At 46.3% G+C, this 15292-nt stretch overlaps 1 protein-coding gene across 1 annotated transcript in view; it reads right to left on the bottom strand.

Moving 5' to 3' along the window:
* mrpl19 (mitochondrial ribosomal protein L19) overlaps positions 1-6417 on the bottom strand; it is a 27929-nt gene extending 21512 nt beyond the window's left edge. The window contains exon 1 of the mRNA XM_041188706.1: positions 6321-6417. Coding sequence (XP_041044640.1) covers positions 6321-6375 — 55 coding nt within the window. The 5' untranslated portion in view covers positions 6376-6417. The remainder of the gene's footprint in view (positions 1-6320) is intronic.
* Between the last annotated feature and the right edge of the window lie 8875 nt (positions 6418-15292).

Here is a 15292-nt window from a genome sequence, read left to right on the forward strand (position 1 = left end):
GGTTTAAGGTGGTGGGGGGAGAGAAGTGGAGGGGGGTGGTCTGGTTGTAGGCAAAAGCAGTGATAGAAGCAGATCATCAAAAGATGTCACAGACAGCAGAACAAAAGAACACATAGGTGTCGAAGTTGGTGATAAAGATTTAAAAATATTTTAAAATAATGGAAATAGGTGGGAAAAAGAAAAACCCCCTTTCTGTTTCTTCCCCCTTCCTTTTGTTTTTTCCAATAAATAATATATTTTTCTTTTTCCCACCTATTTCCATTATTTTAAAATATTTTTAAATCTTTTATGCTCCCCCCACTCCCACTAGAGCTATACCTTGAGTGCCCTACCATCCATTCTTAATTAGCACATTCGTTTAGATAATATCACCAACTTCGACACATATGTGTTCTTTTGTTCTGCTGTCTGACATCTTTTGATGATCTGCTTCTATCACTGCTTTTGCCTGCAACCACACCACCCCCTCCACTTCTCTCCCCCCACCCAACCCCAGCCCCCCACCACCTTAAACAAGCTTATATTTCACCCCTTCCTGGGATTCGCCTAGTTCTGTCAAAGGGTCATGAGGACTCGAAACGTCAACTCTTTTCTTCCCCGCCGATGCTGCCTGACCTGCTGAGTTTTTCCCAGGTAATTCTGTTTTTGTTTTGGATTTCCAGCATCCGCAGTTTTTTGTTTTTATCTCTGTGTTTAATTGACTGCTATTGCTCTTCAAGAAATGCCTACGTCCTTGAAGAAGTTCTGTTCATCTCTGCGACATCTCCGTATCTCTCTTTTGCCTTGTTCACCTTCATTGCTTTCCATTTCTCTCCTGGTGCTTGACAAGGTGTTTACTAAAACCCGCTTTCACAGCCATATCTCCTTTCTCAGTGACTGTCTCCGTCTCCGAATTACCCCACATGGATTTCAACTGAAATTCCACCCCTCATGTTTTGAACCCACCCAGGATTACCGGTATTTCCGGGACATAAAACGTTTCTCGGACTGCTGTTCCCGTCGCATCCTGAGATCCACACTCAGTGCCATGCGCCGCCATATGAACACACTCGACCTCTCCCACCAGCAGCACCGCCGTACCCTTTTTCAAAGCTGCACGTGCCCCCAGTTTCATTTTATTCTTCGTCTCATCCGACGCCTCAATAAGAAACTTTTTCTCTTTCTCTCAAGTGCTAAGGAACGCAAGCTCCAACAACTCATCGACACCAACACCCATCTAGGACCCTCCACCCCTGCCCGTCCCTCCGTCCCCACCCCATCTTCCAATCTCAGCCCCAGCCATGTATTCACTATAACCCCTGAACTTCTCCTCTCCGATGCTGAACGTTCAGTGCTCAGCAAAGGACTTAGTTTCATACCCTTACGCACTCAGCTTAATGAATTTCGGGCTCGGCACGATGCTGAACTCTTCTTCCGCCGTCTTCGTCTCCGGGCTCACTTCTTTGGGCAGGAGTCCTCTCCCCATTCAACGGATCCTTTCACCCACCTCCAATATTCTCCCTCCACCTGGACCCCTCCCTCTGGATTCTTACCTTCTCTTGATCTTTTCATTGAGAACTGTCGGCGCGACATTAGTCGTCTCAATTTCTCTGCTTCTCTCACCCATTCTAATCTCTCTCTCGCTGAACTTACTGCACTCCATTCTCTCAGGTCCAACCCTGACATCGTCATCAAACCCGCTGACAAGGGTGGTGCTGTTGTTGTCTGGCGCACTGACCTCTACCTCGCGGAGGCTGAGCGTCAACTCACAGACACTTCCTCCTACCTCTCCCTGGACCATTACCTCACCACTGAACATCAAGCCATTGTTTCCAGGACTGTCAATGACCTCATCTCCTCTGGGGATCTTCCTCCCACAGATTCCAACCTCATAGTCGCCCAACCTCGGACGGCCTGCTTCTACCTCCTACCCAAAATCCACAAACAGAACTGTCCCGGTAGACCGATCGTGTCAGCTTGCTCCTGCCCCACAGAACACGTTTCTCGTTATCTTGACTCCCTTCTCTCTCCCCTTGTCCAGTCCCTCCCCACCTACATCCGTGATTCCTCTGACACCTTACGTCACATCAACAATTTCCAGTTCTCTGGCTCCAATTGCTTCCTCTTTACCATGGACGTCCAATCCCTCTACACCTTCATCCCCCACCAGGATGGTCTGAGGGCCCTTAGCTTCTTCCTCGAACAGAGGCCCGACCAATCCCCATCCACCACTACTCTCCTTCATCTAGCTGAACTTGTTCTCACACTGAACAATTTCTCCTTTAACTCCTCTCACTTCCTCCAAATAAAAGGTGTGGCTATGGGTACCCACATGGGCCCCAACTATACCTGTCTCTTTATGGGGTATGTGGAACATTCCTTGTTCCAGTCCTACTCCGGCCCCCTTCCACAACTCTTTCTCCGATACATCGATGATTACTTTGGTGCTGCTTCGTGCTCTCATCAGGACTTGGAAAAATTTATTAATTTTGTTTCCAATCTCCACCCCTCCATCATTTTCACATGGTGCGTCTCTGACACTTCCCTTCCTTGACCTCGCTGTCTCAATCTCTGGTGATAGACTGTCCACCAATATCCATTACAAGCCTACCAACTCCCACAGCTACCTTGACTACAGCTCCTCACACCGCGCTTCCTGTAAGGACTCCATCCCATTCTCTCAGTTCCTTCGCCTCCATCGCATCTGTTCCGATGATGCTACCTTCAAAAACAGTTCCTCTGACATGTCCTCCTTCTTCCTTAACCGAGGTTTTCCACCCACGGTCGTTGACAGGGCCCTCAACCGTGTCCGGCCCATCTCCCCGCATCCGCCCTCACACCGTCTCCTCCCTCCCAGAAACATGATAGGGTCCCCCTTGTCCTCACTTATCACCCCACCAGCCTCCGCATTCAAAGGAACATCCTCCGACATTTCCGCCAACTCCAGCATGATGCCACCACCAAACACATCTTCCCTTCACGCCCCCCAGCAGCATTCCATAGGAATCGTTCCCTCCGGGACACCCTGGTCCACTCCTCCATCACCCCCTACTCCCCAACCGCCACCTATGGCACCACCCCATGCACACGCAAAAGATGTAACACCTGCCCCTTCACTTCCACTCTCCTCACCGTCCAAGGGCCCAAACACTCCTTTCAAGTGAAGCAACATTTCACTTGCATTTCCCCCAACTTAGTCTACTGCATTCGTTGCTCCCAATGCGGTCTCCTCTCCATTGGAGAGACCTAACGTAAACTGGGCGACCGCTTTGCAGAATACCTGCGGTCTGTCCGCAAGAATGACCCAAACCTCCCTGTCGCTTGCCATTTCAACACTCCACCCTGCTCTCTTGCCCACATGTCTGTCCTTGGCTTGCTGCATTGTTCCAGTGAAGCCCAATGCAAACTGGAGGAACAACACCTCATCTTCCGACTAGGCACTTTACAGCCTTCCGAACTGAATATTGAATTCAACAACTTTAGGTCTTGACCTCCCCCCTCCATCCCCACCCCCTTTCTGTTTCTTCCCCCTTCCTTTTGTTTTTTTCCAATAAATTATATAGATTTTTCTTTTTCACACCTATTTCCATTATTTTAAAATATTTTTAAATCTTTTATGCTCCCCCCACCCCCAATAGAGCTATACCTTGAGTGCCCTACCATCCATTCTTAATTAGCACATTCGTTTAGATAATATCACCAACTTTGACACCTATGTGTTCTTTTGTTCTGCTGTCTGTGACATCTTTTGATGATCTGCTTCTATCACTGCTTTTACCTACAACCACAGCACCCCCCTCCACTTCTCTCCCCCCACCCAACCCCACCCCCCACCACCTTAAACCAGCTTATAGTTCACCCCTTCCTGGGATTCGTCTAGTTCTGTCTAAGGGTCATGAGGACTCGAAACGTCAACTCTTCTCTTCCCCGCCGATGCTGCCAGACTTGCTGAGTTTCTCCAGGTAATTCTGTTTTTCTTTTGGATTTCCAGCATCCGCAGTTTTTTGTTTTTGTCCTCTCCCTGGATCCTGTTCCTGCCTCACGGAACTCATTTCTCGCTATCTTGACTCCCTTCTCCCTCCACTTGTCCAGTCCCTTCCCACCTACATCCGTGATTCCTCTAACACCTTACGTCACATCAACAATTTCCAATTCCCTGGCCCCAACCGCTTCCTCTTCACCATGGACGTCCAATCCCTCTACACCTCCATCCCCCACCAGGATAGTCTGAGGGCCCTTAGCCTCTTCCTCGAACAGAGGCCCGACCAATCCCCATCCACCACTACTCTCCTCCGTCTGCTGAACTTGTTCTCACTCTAAACAATTTCTCCTTTAACTCTTCTCACTTCCTCCAAATAAAAGGTGTGGCTATGAATACCCACATGGGCCCCAGCAATGCCTGTCTCTTTATGGGGTATGTGGAACATTCCTTGTTCCAGTCCTCCTCCGCCCCCCTCCCACAACTCTTTCTCCGGTACATCGATGATTACTTCGGTGCTGCTTCATGCTCTCGTTGGGACTTGGAAAAATTTATTAATTTTGCTTCCAATCTCCACCCCTCCATCATTTTCACATGGTCTATCTCTGACACTTCCCTTCCCTTCCTTGACCTCTCTATCTCAATTTCTGGTGATAGACGGTCCACCAATATCCATTACAAGCCTCCCAACTCCCACAGCTACCTCGACTACAGCTCCTCACACCCAACTTCCTGTAAGGACTCCATCCCATTCTCTCAGTTCCTTCGCCTCTGTCGCATCTGTTCTGATGATGCTACCTTCAAAAACAGTTCCTCTGACATCTCCTCCTTCTTCCTTAACTGAGGTTTTCCACCCACGGTTGTTGACAGGGCCCTCAACCATGTCCGGCCCATCTCCTGCGCATCCGCCTTCACACCTTCTCCCCCCTCCCAGAAACATGATAGGGTCCCCCTTGTCCTCACTTATCACCCCACCAGCCTCCACATTCAAAGGATCATCCTCCGACATTTCTGCCAACTCCAGCATGATGCCACCACCAAACACATCTTCCCTTCACCCCCCCGTATCGGCATTCCGTAGGGATCGCTCCCTCCGGGACACCCTGGTCCACTCCTCCATCACCCCGTACTCCTCAACCCCTACCTATGGCACCTCCCCATGCCACGCAAAAGATGCAACACCTGCCCCTTCACTTTCTCTCTCCTCAAAGTCCAAGGGCTCAAACACTCCTTTCAAGTGAAGCAGCATTTCATTTGCATTTCCCCCAACTTTGTCTACTGCATTCGCTGCTCCCAATGCGGTCTCCTCTACATTGGAGAGTCCAAACGTAAATTGGGCGACCGCTTTGCAGAACACCTGCGGTCTGTCCTCAAGAAAGACCCAAACCTCCCTGTTGCTTGCCATTTTAACACTCCACCCTGCTCTCTGGCCCACAAGTATGTCCTTGGCCTGCTGCATTGTTCCTGTGAAGCCCAACGCAAACTGGAGGAACAACACCTCATTTTCCGAATAGGCACTTTACAGCCTTCCGGACTGAATATTGAATTCAACAACTTTAGATCTTGAACTTCCTCCTCCATCCCCACCCCCTTTCTGTTTCTTCCCCCTTCCTTTTGTTTTTTCCAATAATTTATATAGATTTTTCTTTTCCCACCTATTTCCATTATTTTTAAATCTTGTATGCCCTGTTAGCCTTTCCACCCCACACCCACTAGAGCTGTACCTTGAGGGTCCCGCCATCCATTCTTAATTAGCACATTCATTTAGATAATATCACCGCCTTCAACACCTCTTTGTTCCTTTGTGACATTTTTTGATTACCTGCTTCTATCACTGCTTGCTTGTCCCTACAACCACCCCCCGACTTCTCTCCCCCTACCGCTCCACCCCCCCACCTTCAACCAGCTTATATTTCACCCCTCTCCTAATATTCAATCAGTTCTGTTGAAGGGTCATGAGGACTCGAAACGTCAACTCTTTTCTTCTCCGCTGATGCTGCCAGACCTGCTGAGTTTTTCCAGGTAATTCTGTTTTTGTTTTGGATTTCCAGCATCCGCAGTTTTTTGTTTTTATCTTACACGATGAAGGACCTATATAGGATCTTGTGGAAGTGAATCGACTTCAATAAGTAAACGGGCTTCCACTTATACTTATTCCTCAGGGCGGTTAAGCTAAATTCAAACCCAAGTTCGCTTCAAATAAATGTAACCCGCACCGACCGACCCGCTCAATAATCGATATCAGGTTTTGGATCTAAAGCAAACGCCGACTCCACGGCCGGGCCGACGTTCTTCAGGGCGGCAGCTCCTCCGCCCGGGAACTCGCGCGCGCCACCCGCATTCCATCCCAACCGTCACTCACGTTTGCTGGCGGTGATGGCTCGCGACCCCAGAACAAACGCTTCAACTGCCGCCATCTTAGTCTCAACTCTCCACTGCGCAAACTCGGAGAAACCGAGTGACTACGGGAAGCGGCACGACTCAAATCCGAGGAACATTGCACAGGGCGAGAGAGGTGGGGTGGGCAATGCATTAATAGCCTGTGCAGGCAGTGAATAAGGGGCCCTGGGGAACAAACAGTGATGTGTATTTAATAAAAATAAGATACTGCGGATGCTGGAAAAACTTAGCTGGTCTGGCTGCATCTGTCGAGGGAAATGAGTTAACGTTTTGAGTCCAATATGACTCTCCTTTAGAAGTGTTGAAGAGTCTTATTGAACTGGAAACGTTAACTCTCTTTCTCTCCACAGATGCAGCCAGACCTGCTGAGTTTTTCTAGGACTTTCTGTTTTTATGTCTTTCTATAAACCTGTGTCATTTTGGGTAATGTGGTGATGAGATGATGTTCAGTGAGTTCTTTAAATTCTCTGAAGGTGAATTGGGTTCCAGTGTTACTTATTCTTCTTTCCCTTGCTCAGCAAACAGAACTCATACTGTTGAGGTGATCATTATAGCTCTCAAATCTTTCATCTGCAGTCTAGATGGTGTAGATACACCCACAGTGCTGTTAGGAAGGGAGTTCCAGGATTTTTGACCTAATGACAGTTAAGGAATGGTGATATATACCCAAGTCAGGATGCTGAGTGGCTTGGAGGGAAGCTTCCAGCTGGTGGTGTTTTCATGTGTCTGCTGCCCTTGTCCTTCTAGATGGTAGTGGTTGTGGGTTTGGAAGGTGCTGTTTAAGGAGGCTTGGTGAGCTCCTGCAGCGCTTCTTGTAGATGGTAGACACTACTGCCACTGTGCGTCGGTGGTGGAGAGAGTGAATGTTTGTGGATGGGGTGCCAATCAAGTGAGCTGCTTTCTCCTGAATGGTGTCAAGCTTCTTGAGTGTTGTTGGAGCCGCACTTAACCAGGCAAGTGGAGAGTATTCCATCATGCTCCTGACTTTTGGCTTATAGATGGTGGACAAGTTTTGGGGAGTCAGGAGGTGACTTACTTGCCACAAGATTCCTAGCCTCTGACCTGCTCTTGTAGCCACAGTATTTATATGGCTAGTCCAGTTCAGTATCTGGTCCAACTAGCCCTCAGGATGTTTATAGTGGGTGTTTCAGCGATGGTAATACCATCAATGTAATGCTTACACTTCTCTATTCTCACGTGGCCTTCATGTATCTTTTGGATAAGTTTTCTGTTCATCATTTTGGGTATGATTATTCTGGACCGAGCTAGCAGAACACCATCTCCTAGTGAGATGTCATCTCCAATAGACCAATTACTGCCATGTTGCTGCTGTATCTTATCAGGCCATCCCTAGATCACTTGCTGAAAGAGCACCTGGATCTCTTCGTCTTTGCTAGTCTCATCTCTAATTCGACTCAAGTTTTGTGTTACATGCACTGGATGATGGACCTTTATGCCTAGATGTTTTATCTCATGTTTCTCCAGTTGTAACAATCCAGAAATGGCAGCTGCTAACACTGTTTCTCTGCCTGGCTTGTATTTCAGTGTGAAATTGTAACTCTGAAGCCTCAAGAGTAACCTCTGCACTTTTGCGGAGTTCTACACAGATTTATCTTGTGGATCTGTTTCAGTCTGCGATGATCACTCTCCAATCTGAACTTTTTCCCACAGAGATATGTATGGAATTTCTCACATCTATACATGTCTGCTAAAAAAGCTCTATTTCTATATTGGCATATCTGGTGTCTGCTGATGTAAGAGCTTTTGATGTGAACGGTATAAGTTCTCCCTCTTGTACCAGTCCTTTTGTGGAAGCATCAACTAGCAGAGTGAAAGTTTTCTTTCTATTGTAGTATGACAGTCTTATTTCCTTGCATGCTTCTTCTTTGAGATTATTAGTGCTTGGCAGCTGCATTAAGCACTGAACAGTGGACTCAGAGCAGTGTAGAAAGAGAGATGCAGTATCCTCATGTGGATGTTCACCACCGATCTCACCATCACTGCAGGAATGATCCACACCCTCTCCGGCCATCTCCAACGTGTGACTCTTGAATGGAGTCAGGACCTTGATGTCCAGCACTCCACCCCTGGTTTGGGACCTCTCCCATTGATCAAGCAGGACAAGATCGCACACAAAAGTGGATGGAATGAGTGTGAGCAAGGCGCATGCCCGGTTAAATGAGAAGGATGCCAAGTGTGAGTGTGTGCTGAGTGGAAACATGGATGGGATGATGAGGCTATCTCTAGAGGAGATGAAGCCAGATGGAGATGTGAGAGAGTGAGTGGTGATGTCCCTTGGGCATTTTTCAAAATGTGGACGTTACTGGCTAGGCCAACATTTATTGCCCATCCCTAATTACCCTTGAGAACGTGGTGGTTAGCTGCTGTCTTGCACCACTGAAGTTCATGTGATTTGGAAGGCAGTTCCAGGATTTTGATCATCAACAGTGAAGGAATGGCAATGTAGTTCCAAGTCAGGATGAAATGTGGCTTGGAGGGGAACCTGCAGGTGGTGGTGTTTCCATGCCTCTGCTATCCTTGTGCTTCTAGGTTATAGTGATTGCAGGTTTGGAAGGTTCTCAAATCATCTGTCGAGCATCTGCCATCTCACCTTTCAAAGCAATCATACTTGAAAGTGTTGTCTCAGAGGCAACCCATCTCTATAATCAAATATTACTTGTGTTACAGACACAGTTGGGGGGGGAGCGTGTTAATTTAAACAGCGCTAATTTCTCCTCTCATCACCCACCCGTAAACAGATAAGGCATTTTGATTTGTTTCCATCGTTATAAGCAATGGCTTATAAACCCCGTGGTTTTTTAGTATAATCTATTAATAATCCCACAGCAAACTCAAAATAGGTTGAACTCAAAGTGTTAGTTTATTGCACACGTTCAAAACGCACACATTCAAAATGCAAAAAGACGGTCGCAACTTTGCCTCCATGCTCACAGACAATAAAGAGGGGAATAAAGAAAATAAGGTTTCACAGTGCAGAGACCACAGAGAAAATAAATATTGTTTCACATGAATTCCAGAGTCCAGAATCAAAGTCCAATTAAGTATTCCTTCACGGAGGCTGGCAAACTGAAAACCATTGTTATAGAATTCACTTTTCTGGTGGTATGGACTTAACAAGATGAGATAAGCATGCAGAGATGAATCAGTCTTATATGCAATGGTACAGAACTTTCAGCAGAAGCAGGATAGATGGGAGCAGGTGTCCAACCTGGGCCAGAGCTCCTTTGGTATGGCCTGCTAGTCGAAAGTTAAACAGCAGATTGAGCTATGTAGTTCATGAAGGCAATATTACTTGTTCCACAAGCCAGAGGCCCATGTCACATGACTCCCACCTCTTCACCAAGTCTTTGACAAAGGATGTGTATCCATCATCTGGATTCTAAAGACTGCTAAATATCTCAGGAATTAGGAATTGAAAGGAAGATTTCAGGGTCTTTGTCTTAGCAGATGATCCATCTCCTTCTGGGCAGCCTGGGTTATTAAATGCCTTTGTATAGCTGTCTTTGAAGTTGGGCTGGACAGTCCACAGGTGGTCATTCATGGCTCCTCAGAGATATTGAGAAGCAAGTGTCCCTGAAACGGCCAGATAGCTTCTTTTGTTTGTGGGTCACAGGCAGGCATTGGTTCAGCTATTTTAAAGGTTTTTGTTCAGTTTTAAAATTTTTAAAATAGCAATGAGCCTATCTATATATATTTTATAAAAATATACAGTGTGAGGTCTTAGTCCCTCACATTTGACTGAGATAAACATTCATCAGTTAGGTTACCAATCAATAATCTGATTGATTGATTAAATTTGAATGAATGAGCTGTTTCAGTCAATTGGTAAGTATCAGTGAAACAGAAACTGATCAGTCAAATGGCCTGGATTATTTTCTAAACTTGGTTTGAGCAGAAAGCAGACTTATCAGCCACCTGAAAATATTTTTATGCAAGTAATATACAACCATATGATATTTAAATCATAGTAAAACGCTGATTGTTTCTCAGAGTTGCCAATATTGCATTGTAAATTCCTGCATTTTTTTTCTTGCTGAAGTATATTGCTCTAATTTGAACCTTTAAATCCAAGTTGTATACGTGTTCACTTCTTCCCACCATTCCCTATGCTGTGTTCTATCCCCAGTCCCAGATTTCCACCTGTGCATTACTTGGTAGACCCTGTATCTCTCTTCTCTCTGAGGCTTATGTGAACTTTGCAATCTGTCATCCCCCAACTGTATACTGCTGTCAGCCTCACTGGCTGTATTTATGTTTTAAAGAGCAATTCATCACAATAGATTACATTTTAAACCCAAAGGAGCTAGGCATAGTTATGATGTACTATATAAAAGTAGTGCAAAGTATATCCTGAAACAAATGTAACCTTAAAATTATAGATCTATATCCTCTGGTGCCAACACTAGACTGAAGAATTGTTGCATTGCGAGCCTTGAGCTCACTGGAAATAGAAACAGCTGATCCTACCAAAACTTTTTGGTTTGACCAAAATTAGATATGCAGAATGAGGTCTTGGCCTAGGTTGTGCCAAGAAATTCACCAAAGTGGGAGGGAGTAGATTATCCAGCACTGTTGTAGCTCTTAAAAGGCTGTAGGCAATTGAATGTAAGTGAACATAAGTGGAGATAAGGGCAGTCTATCAGAAAGTTATGTAAATCAAAAAAGATGGTCAGCAAAAATAAAAATCCATGGCTGCCAAAACAAATGTGGACACAAGAAACCAAGGGCTAAAAATTAGGTGCCTGGTTTTTCAAGCATGAGGGTTATGATTCACTTCCTGCCCGCGCTGGTGCCAATGGAGGAGGGCTGGAAGTAAATTTGGTGCTGCCAGCTTATTGTAGTGTTTTGGCCAAATCTGTGCCATGCTGCAGGCTGCCCATGCACTCAGCAGAGAACCAAGCTGCATGTACCAATAGTATGTGGTACAGCCAGATTTCTGTTTTTCAAAGTAATCTGTCCTTCTTAAAGGGAAGCTGCACTGAATTACAGGAGGCTGCGGCTGAATACAATTGCTGCAATTCTAAATGAGGAAAATGGAACACCAGGGCAGAGAGTTCAGACTCCAGTGTCATAGAAATGTTGCTGGAGTCCTTAAGTGGTGGAGGTGGACAGGAGGTGAGATGCCATCGTTCCTCGGGGATGGGGAGGACCTTGAGGGCAAGTCTTAGAAAGGATTGGGAGTCGATGGCTAGGGAAGTTAATTCCAGGCATCTGAACCTGAGGACCTGGCAGCAGTGCCACAAGAATTCTAATGACCTAGTAGGTGTTGTCAAGGTAAGTGACATCTCCCATCCTCCACAACACCAGCTTCAGGACACTAGACCCTCATTACTCATCAGCAGTTCCTGGCACTCAGGCCACACCAAAACCAGCCTACCATAGAACCATAGAACACTACAGCACAGAAAACAGGCCATTTGGTCCTTCTAGTCTGTGCCGAAATATTATTCCGCTAATCCCATTGACCTGCACCTAGTCCATAACCCTCCAGACCTCTCCCATCTATGTGTCTATCTAATTTATTCTTAAAACTTAAGAGTGAGCCCGCATTTACCATGTCAGATGGCAGCTCATTCCACACTCTCACCACTCTCTGAGTGAAGAAGTTCCCCCTAATGTTCCCCTTTCACCCTAAAGCCATGTCCTCTTGAGTTTATCTCTCCTAATCTAAGTGGAAAGAGCCTACTTGCACTTACTCTGTCAATACCCCTTATAATTTTGTAAACCTCTATCACATCTCCCCTCATCCTTCTATGCTCCAAGGAATCAAGTCCTAACCTGTTTAATCTTTCCCTGTAACTCAACTCCTTAAGATACGGCAACATCCTAGTAAATCTTCTCTGCACTCTTTCAATCATACTGATATCCTTCCTGTAGTTAGGCGACCAGAACTGCACACAATACTCCAAAATACCCTCACTCAAATACCAATGCTGCCAGCCTCACACCCAATTTTTATTATTTCCACATACCTCCAGCTATTCAACTATGACAGGCACACCACAAGTATAGTGCTGCACAGTCATTTCCATTCTTCCCTTGCTCTTGTAGGGTGAGGTAGCATACAATAGAAGGAAGCAGAATACAGGCAGAGGGGGAAAGGACAACTGAATCTCCTGAGCCCTACAGAGGAGAAGGGTGTCAGCATCATGGGGCTGGCTGCATCCAGTATCACTCAGAACATTAAGGATGATGATAAGCTCCTGTCTTATGTCCATTCTCAACTCCCAGCTCACTCTTATGCTGTTATCTGGTAATCTGACCTCTTGCTTTCCACCCTACCAGCCTTCCCTCACCACAACCTTTCCCTTCTGATTTTATGCTTTTCAGATACCCAAGAACAGTTGCTAGTCCAGCCAAAACAATACAGCAGGAGGGGAGAGAAGAACAAGAAAGCATTGATGAAGAGGCTCTGCCACTTGATCTGATACTCACAACCACCAGCTCAGATATTGGCAATTCACATATCTGGAAGGATAGTATGGAGTCGGGTTCACGAAGTGGTGAATCACTGGGCATGAGTGGGATGCAGCTGAGCCAGGGATAATAGATGGTTTATGTGCCAGCTCATTGGAGGAGAAGTGGCAGACAAGTTCTGCTACACATGACTCAGATGAGGACTTCTATGGGACGACATACATGAGCATGCTGATGGGCATGCACACGGAGAAGCTTGGTTCATTCCTGTCACTGTCAAGGAGGAGTCTGACTCCAAATTAGCAGAGGGCATCATGTGGTGTTTACCCTCCCCACAGCCTCTGCTTCATCTCCCTGTCATGCTGAAGATCCAGAGGCACCGCAACTGTAGCCCCCATCACTTATAGCCTTTGTGTGGGCACTCCACCTACTCCTCTGCCCTCCCTTTGAGGGTGCAGCAAAACTCTCTGTCAACTACAGAAACTCACTACAACATCTCCAAAAATCACTCCAGAATATTTTCAGACACTTTGTAATAGCAGAAGTTCTTCAAAATTATCTTACCTGCAAGTTATCTGCCTATCCCTTTAAATAACACTAATGATGCCCCTTCTTGTATCTAAACACTTGATCTTTGGTGAGTGACGGCAAATTTGCAGAATGTACTTTCATGGTCCAAATTTAGAAGTGCCGTGTAGGATGTTGTGATAGGACCAATTCGGTTGCTTCCAGCACTCACATGGAACACATGCACAAATGTCCTTCTCAAGATAAGGTGTCACATGTGCCACACTGGAAGTGGCTGACTGCGTAGTACTCACCCCCAGGAGGATGATTGGCTTTGGTGCCACAGATCACAATTTCATACCTGAGTCTCTGTATGTGATAGATGAATACAGCACCTGAATCTCCTTTTCTATGAATAAAGTGGGGATGCGGGAGGTGATGGCACAGTGGTATTGTCGCTGGACTAGTAATCCAGAAATCCAGGGTAATGCTCTGGGGGTCTGGGTTTAAATCCCCAGATGGTGGAATTTTAATTCAATAAAAATCTGTAATTAAAAGTCTAATGATGACCATGAAACCCATCTGTTTCACTAATGCCCTTTAGGGAAGGAAATCTGCTGACCTTACTGGCCTGGCCCACATGTGACTCCAGACCCAGAGTAATGTGGTTGTCTCTTAAATGCCCTCTGAAATGGCCTAGCAAGCCACTCAGTTGTATCAAATCATTACTAAGTCTCGAAAAAGGAATGAAAGTGGACTGACCACCTGGCATCGACCTATACACTAGATGTTGAGGACTACCAGGGCAACTCCCTCCTGACTGTATACCACCATGCCGCCACCTCTGCTTTCCTGTCCCACCAGCAGTACAGACCCAGGGATGGTGATGGTGGTGTCTGGGATATCTGTAAGATATGATTCCATGAGGATGCCTATGTCAGGCTGTTGTGAGACAGCTCTCCCAATTTTGGCACTAGCCCCCAGATATTAGTAAGGAGGACTTTGCAGGGTTGACAAGGCTGAGTTTGCCATTGTCATTTCCAGTACTAGGTCAATGCTAGCAGGTCCAGAGGTCCCCAGCATCACAGGTGCCAGTCTTCAGCCAATTTGATTCATTCCATGAGATATCAAGAAATGGCTGAAGGCACTGGATAGTGCAAAAGCTATGGGCCCTGACAATATTCCGGCAATAGTACTAAAGACTTGTGCTCCAGAACTTGCCGCACCCCTAGCCAAACTGTTCCAGTACAGCTACAACACTGGCATCCACCCGGTTTTATGGAAAATTGCCCAGATATGTCCTACGCACAAAAAGCAGGACAAATCCAATTACAGCCCCATCAGCCTACTCTCGATCATTAGTAAAGTAATGGAAGGGGTCATCAACTGTGCTATCAAGTGGTACTTGCTTAGCAATAACCTGCTCACTGATGCCAAGTTTGGGTTCCGCCAGGGCCACTCAGCTCCTGACCTCGTTACAGCCTTTGTTCAAACATGGACAAAAGAGCTGATCTCTCGAGGTGAGGTGAAAGTGACTGCCCTTAACACCAAGGCCTCATTTGAACGAGTGTGGCATCAAGGAATCCTAGCAAAACTGGAGTCATTGGGAATCAGGGGGAAATTCTCCACTGGTTGGAGTCATACCTAGCACAAAGGAAGATGGTTGTGGTTGTTGGAGGTCAACCATCTCAGCTCCAGGAAATCACTAAAGGAGTTTCTTAGGGTAGTGTCCTAGGCCCAATCATCTTCAGCTGCTTCATCAATGACCCTCCTTTCATCATAAAGTCAGAGGTGGGGTGTTTGCTGATGTTTGTACAATGTTCAGCACCATTCGCGACTCTTCAGATACTGAAGTAGCCCATGTCCAAATGCCGCAAGACCTGGACAATATCCAAGCTTGGGCTGACAAGTGGCAAGTAACATTCACACCACACAAGTGTCAATCAGATATTTCAACAATGCATGCAACAAAGTCTTCCCTGTTACCCT

This window comes from Carcharodon carcharias, chromosome 5 (assembly GCF_017639515.1).
Source record: "Carcharodon carcharias isolate sCarCar2 chromosome 5, sCarCar2.pri, whole genome shotgun sequence".
Lineage (NCBI taxonomy): Eukaryota > Metazoa > Chordata > Chondrichthyes > Lamniformes > Lamnidae > Carcharodon > Carcharodon carcharias.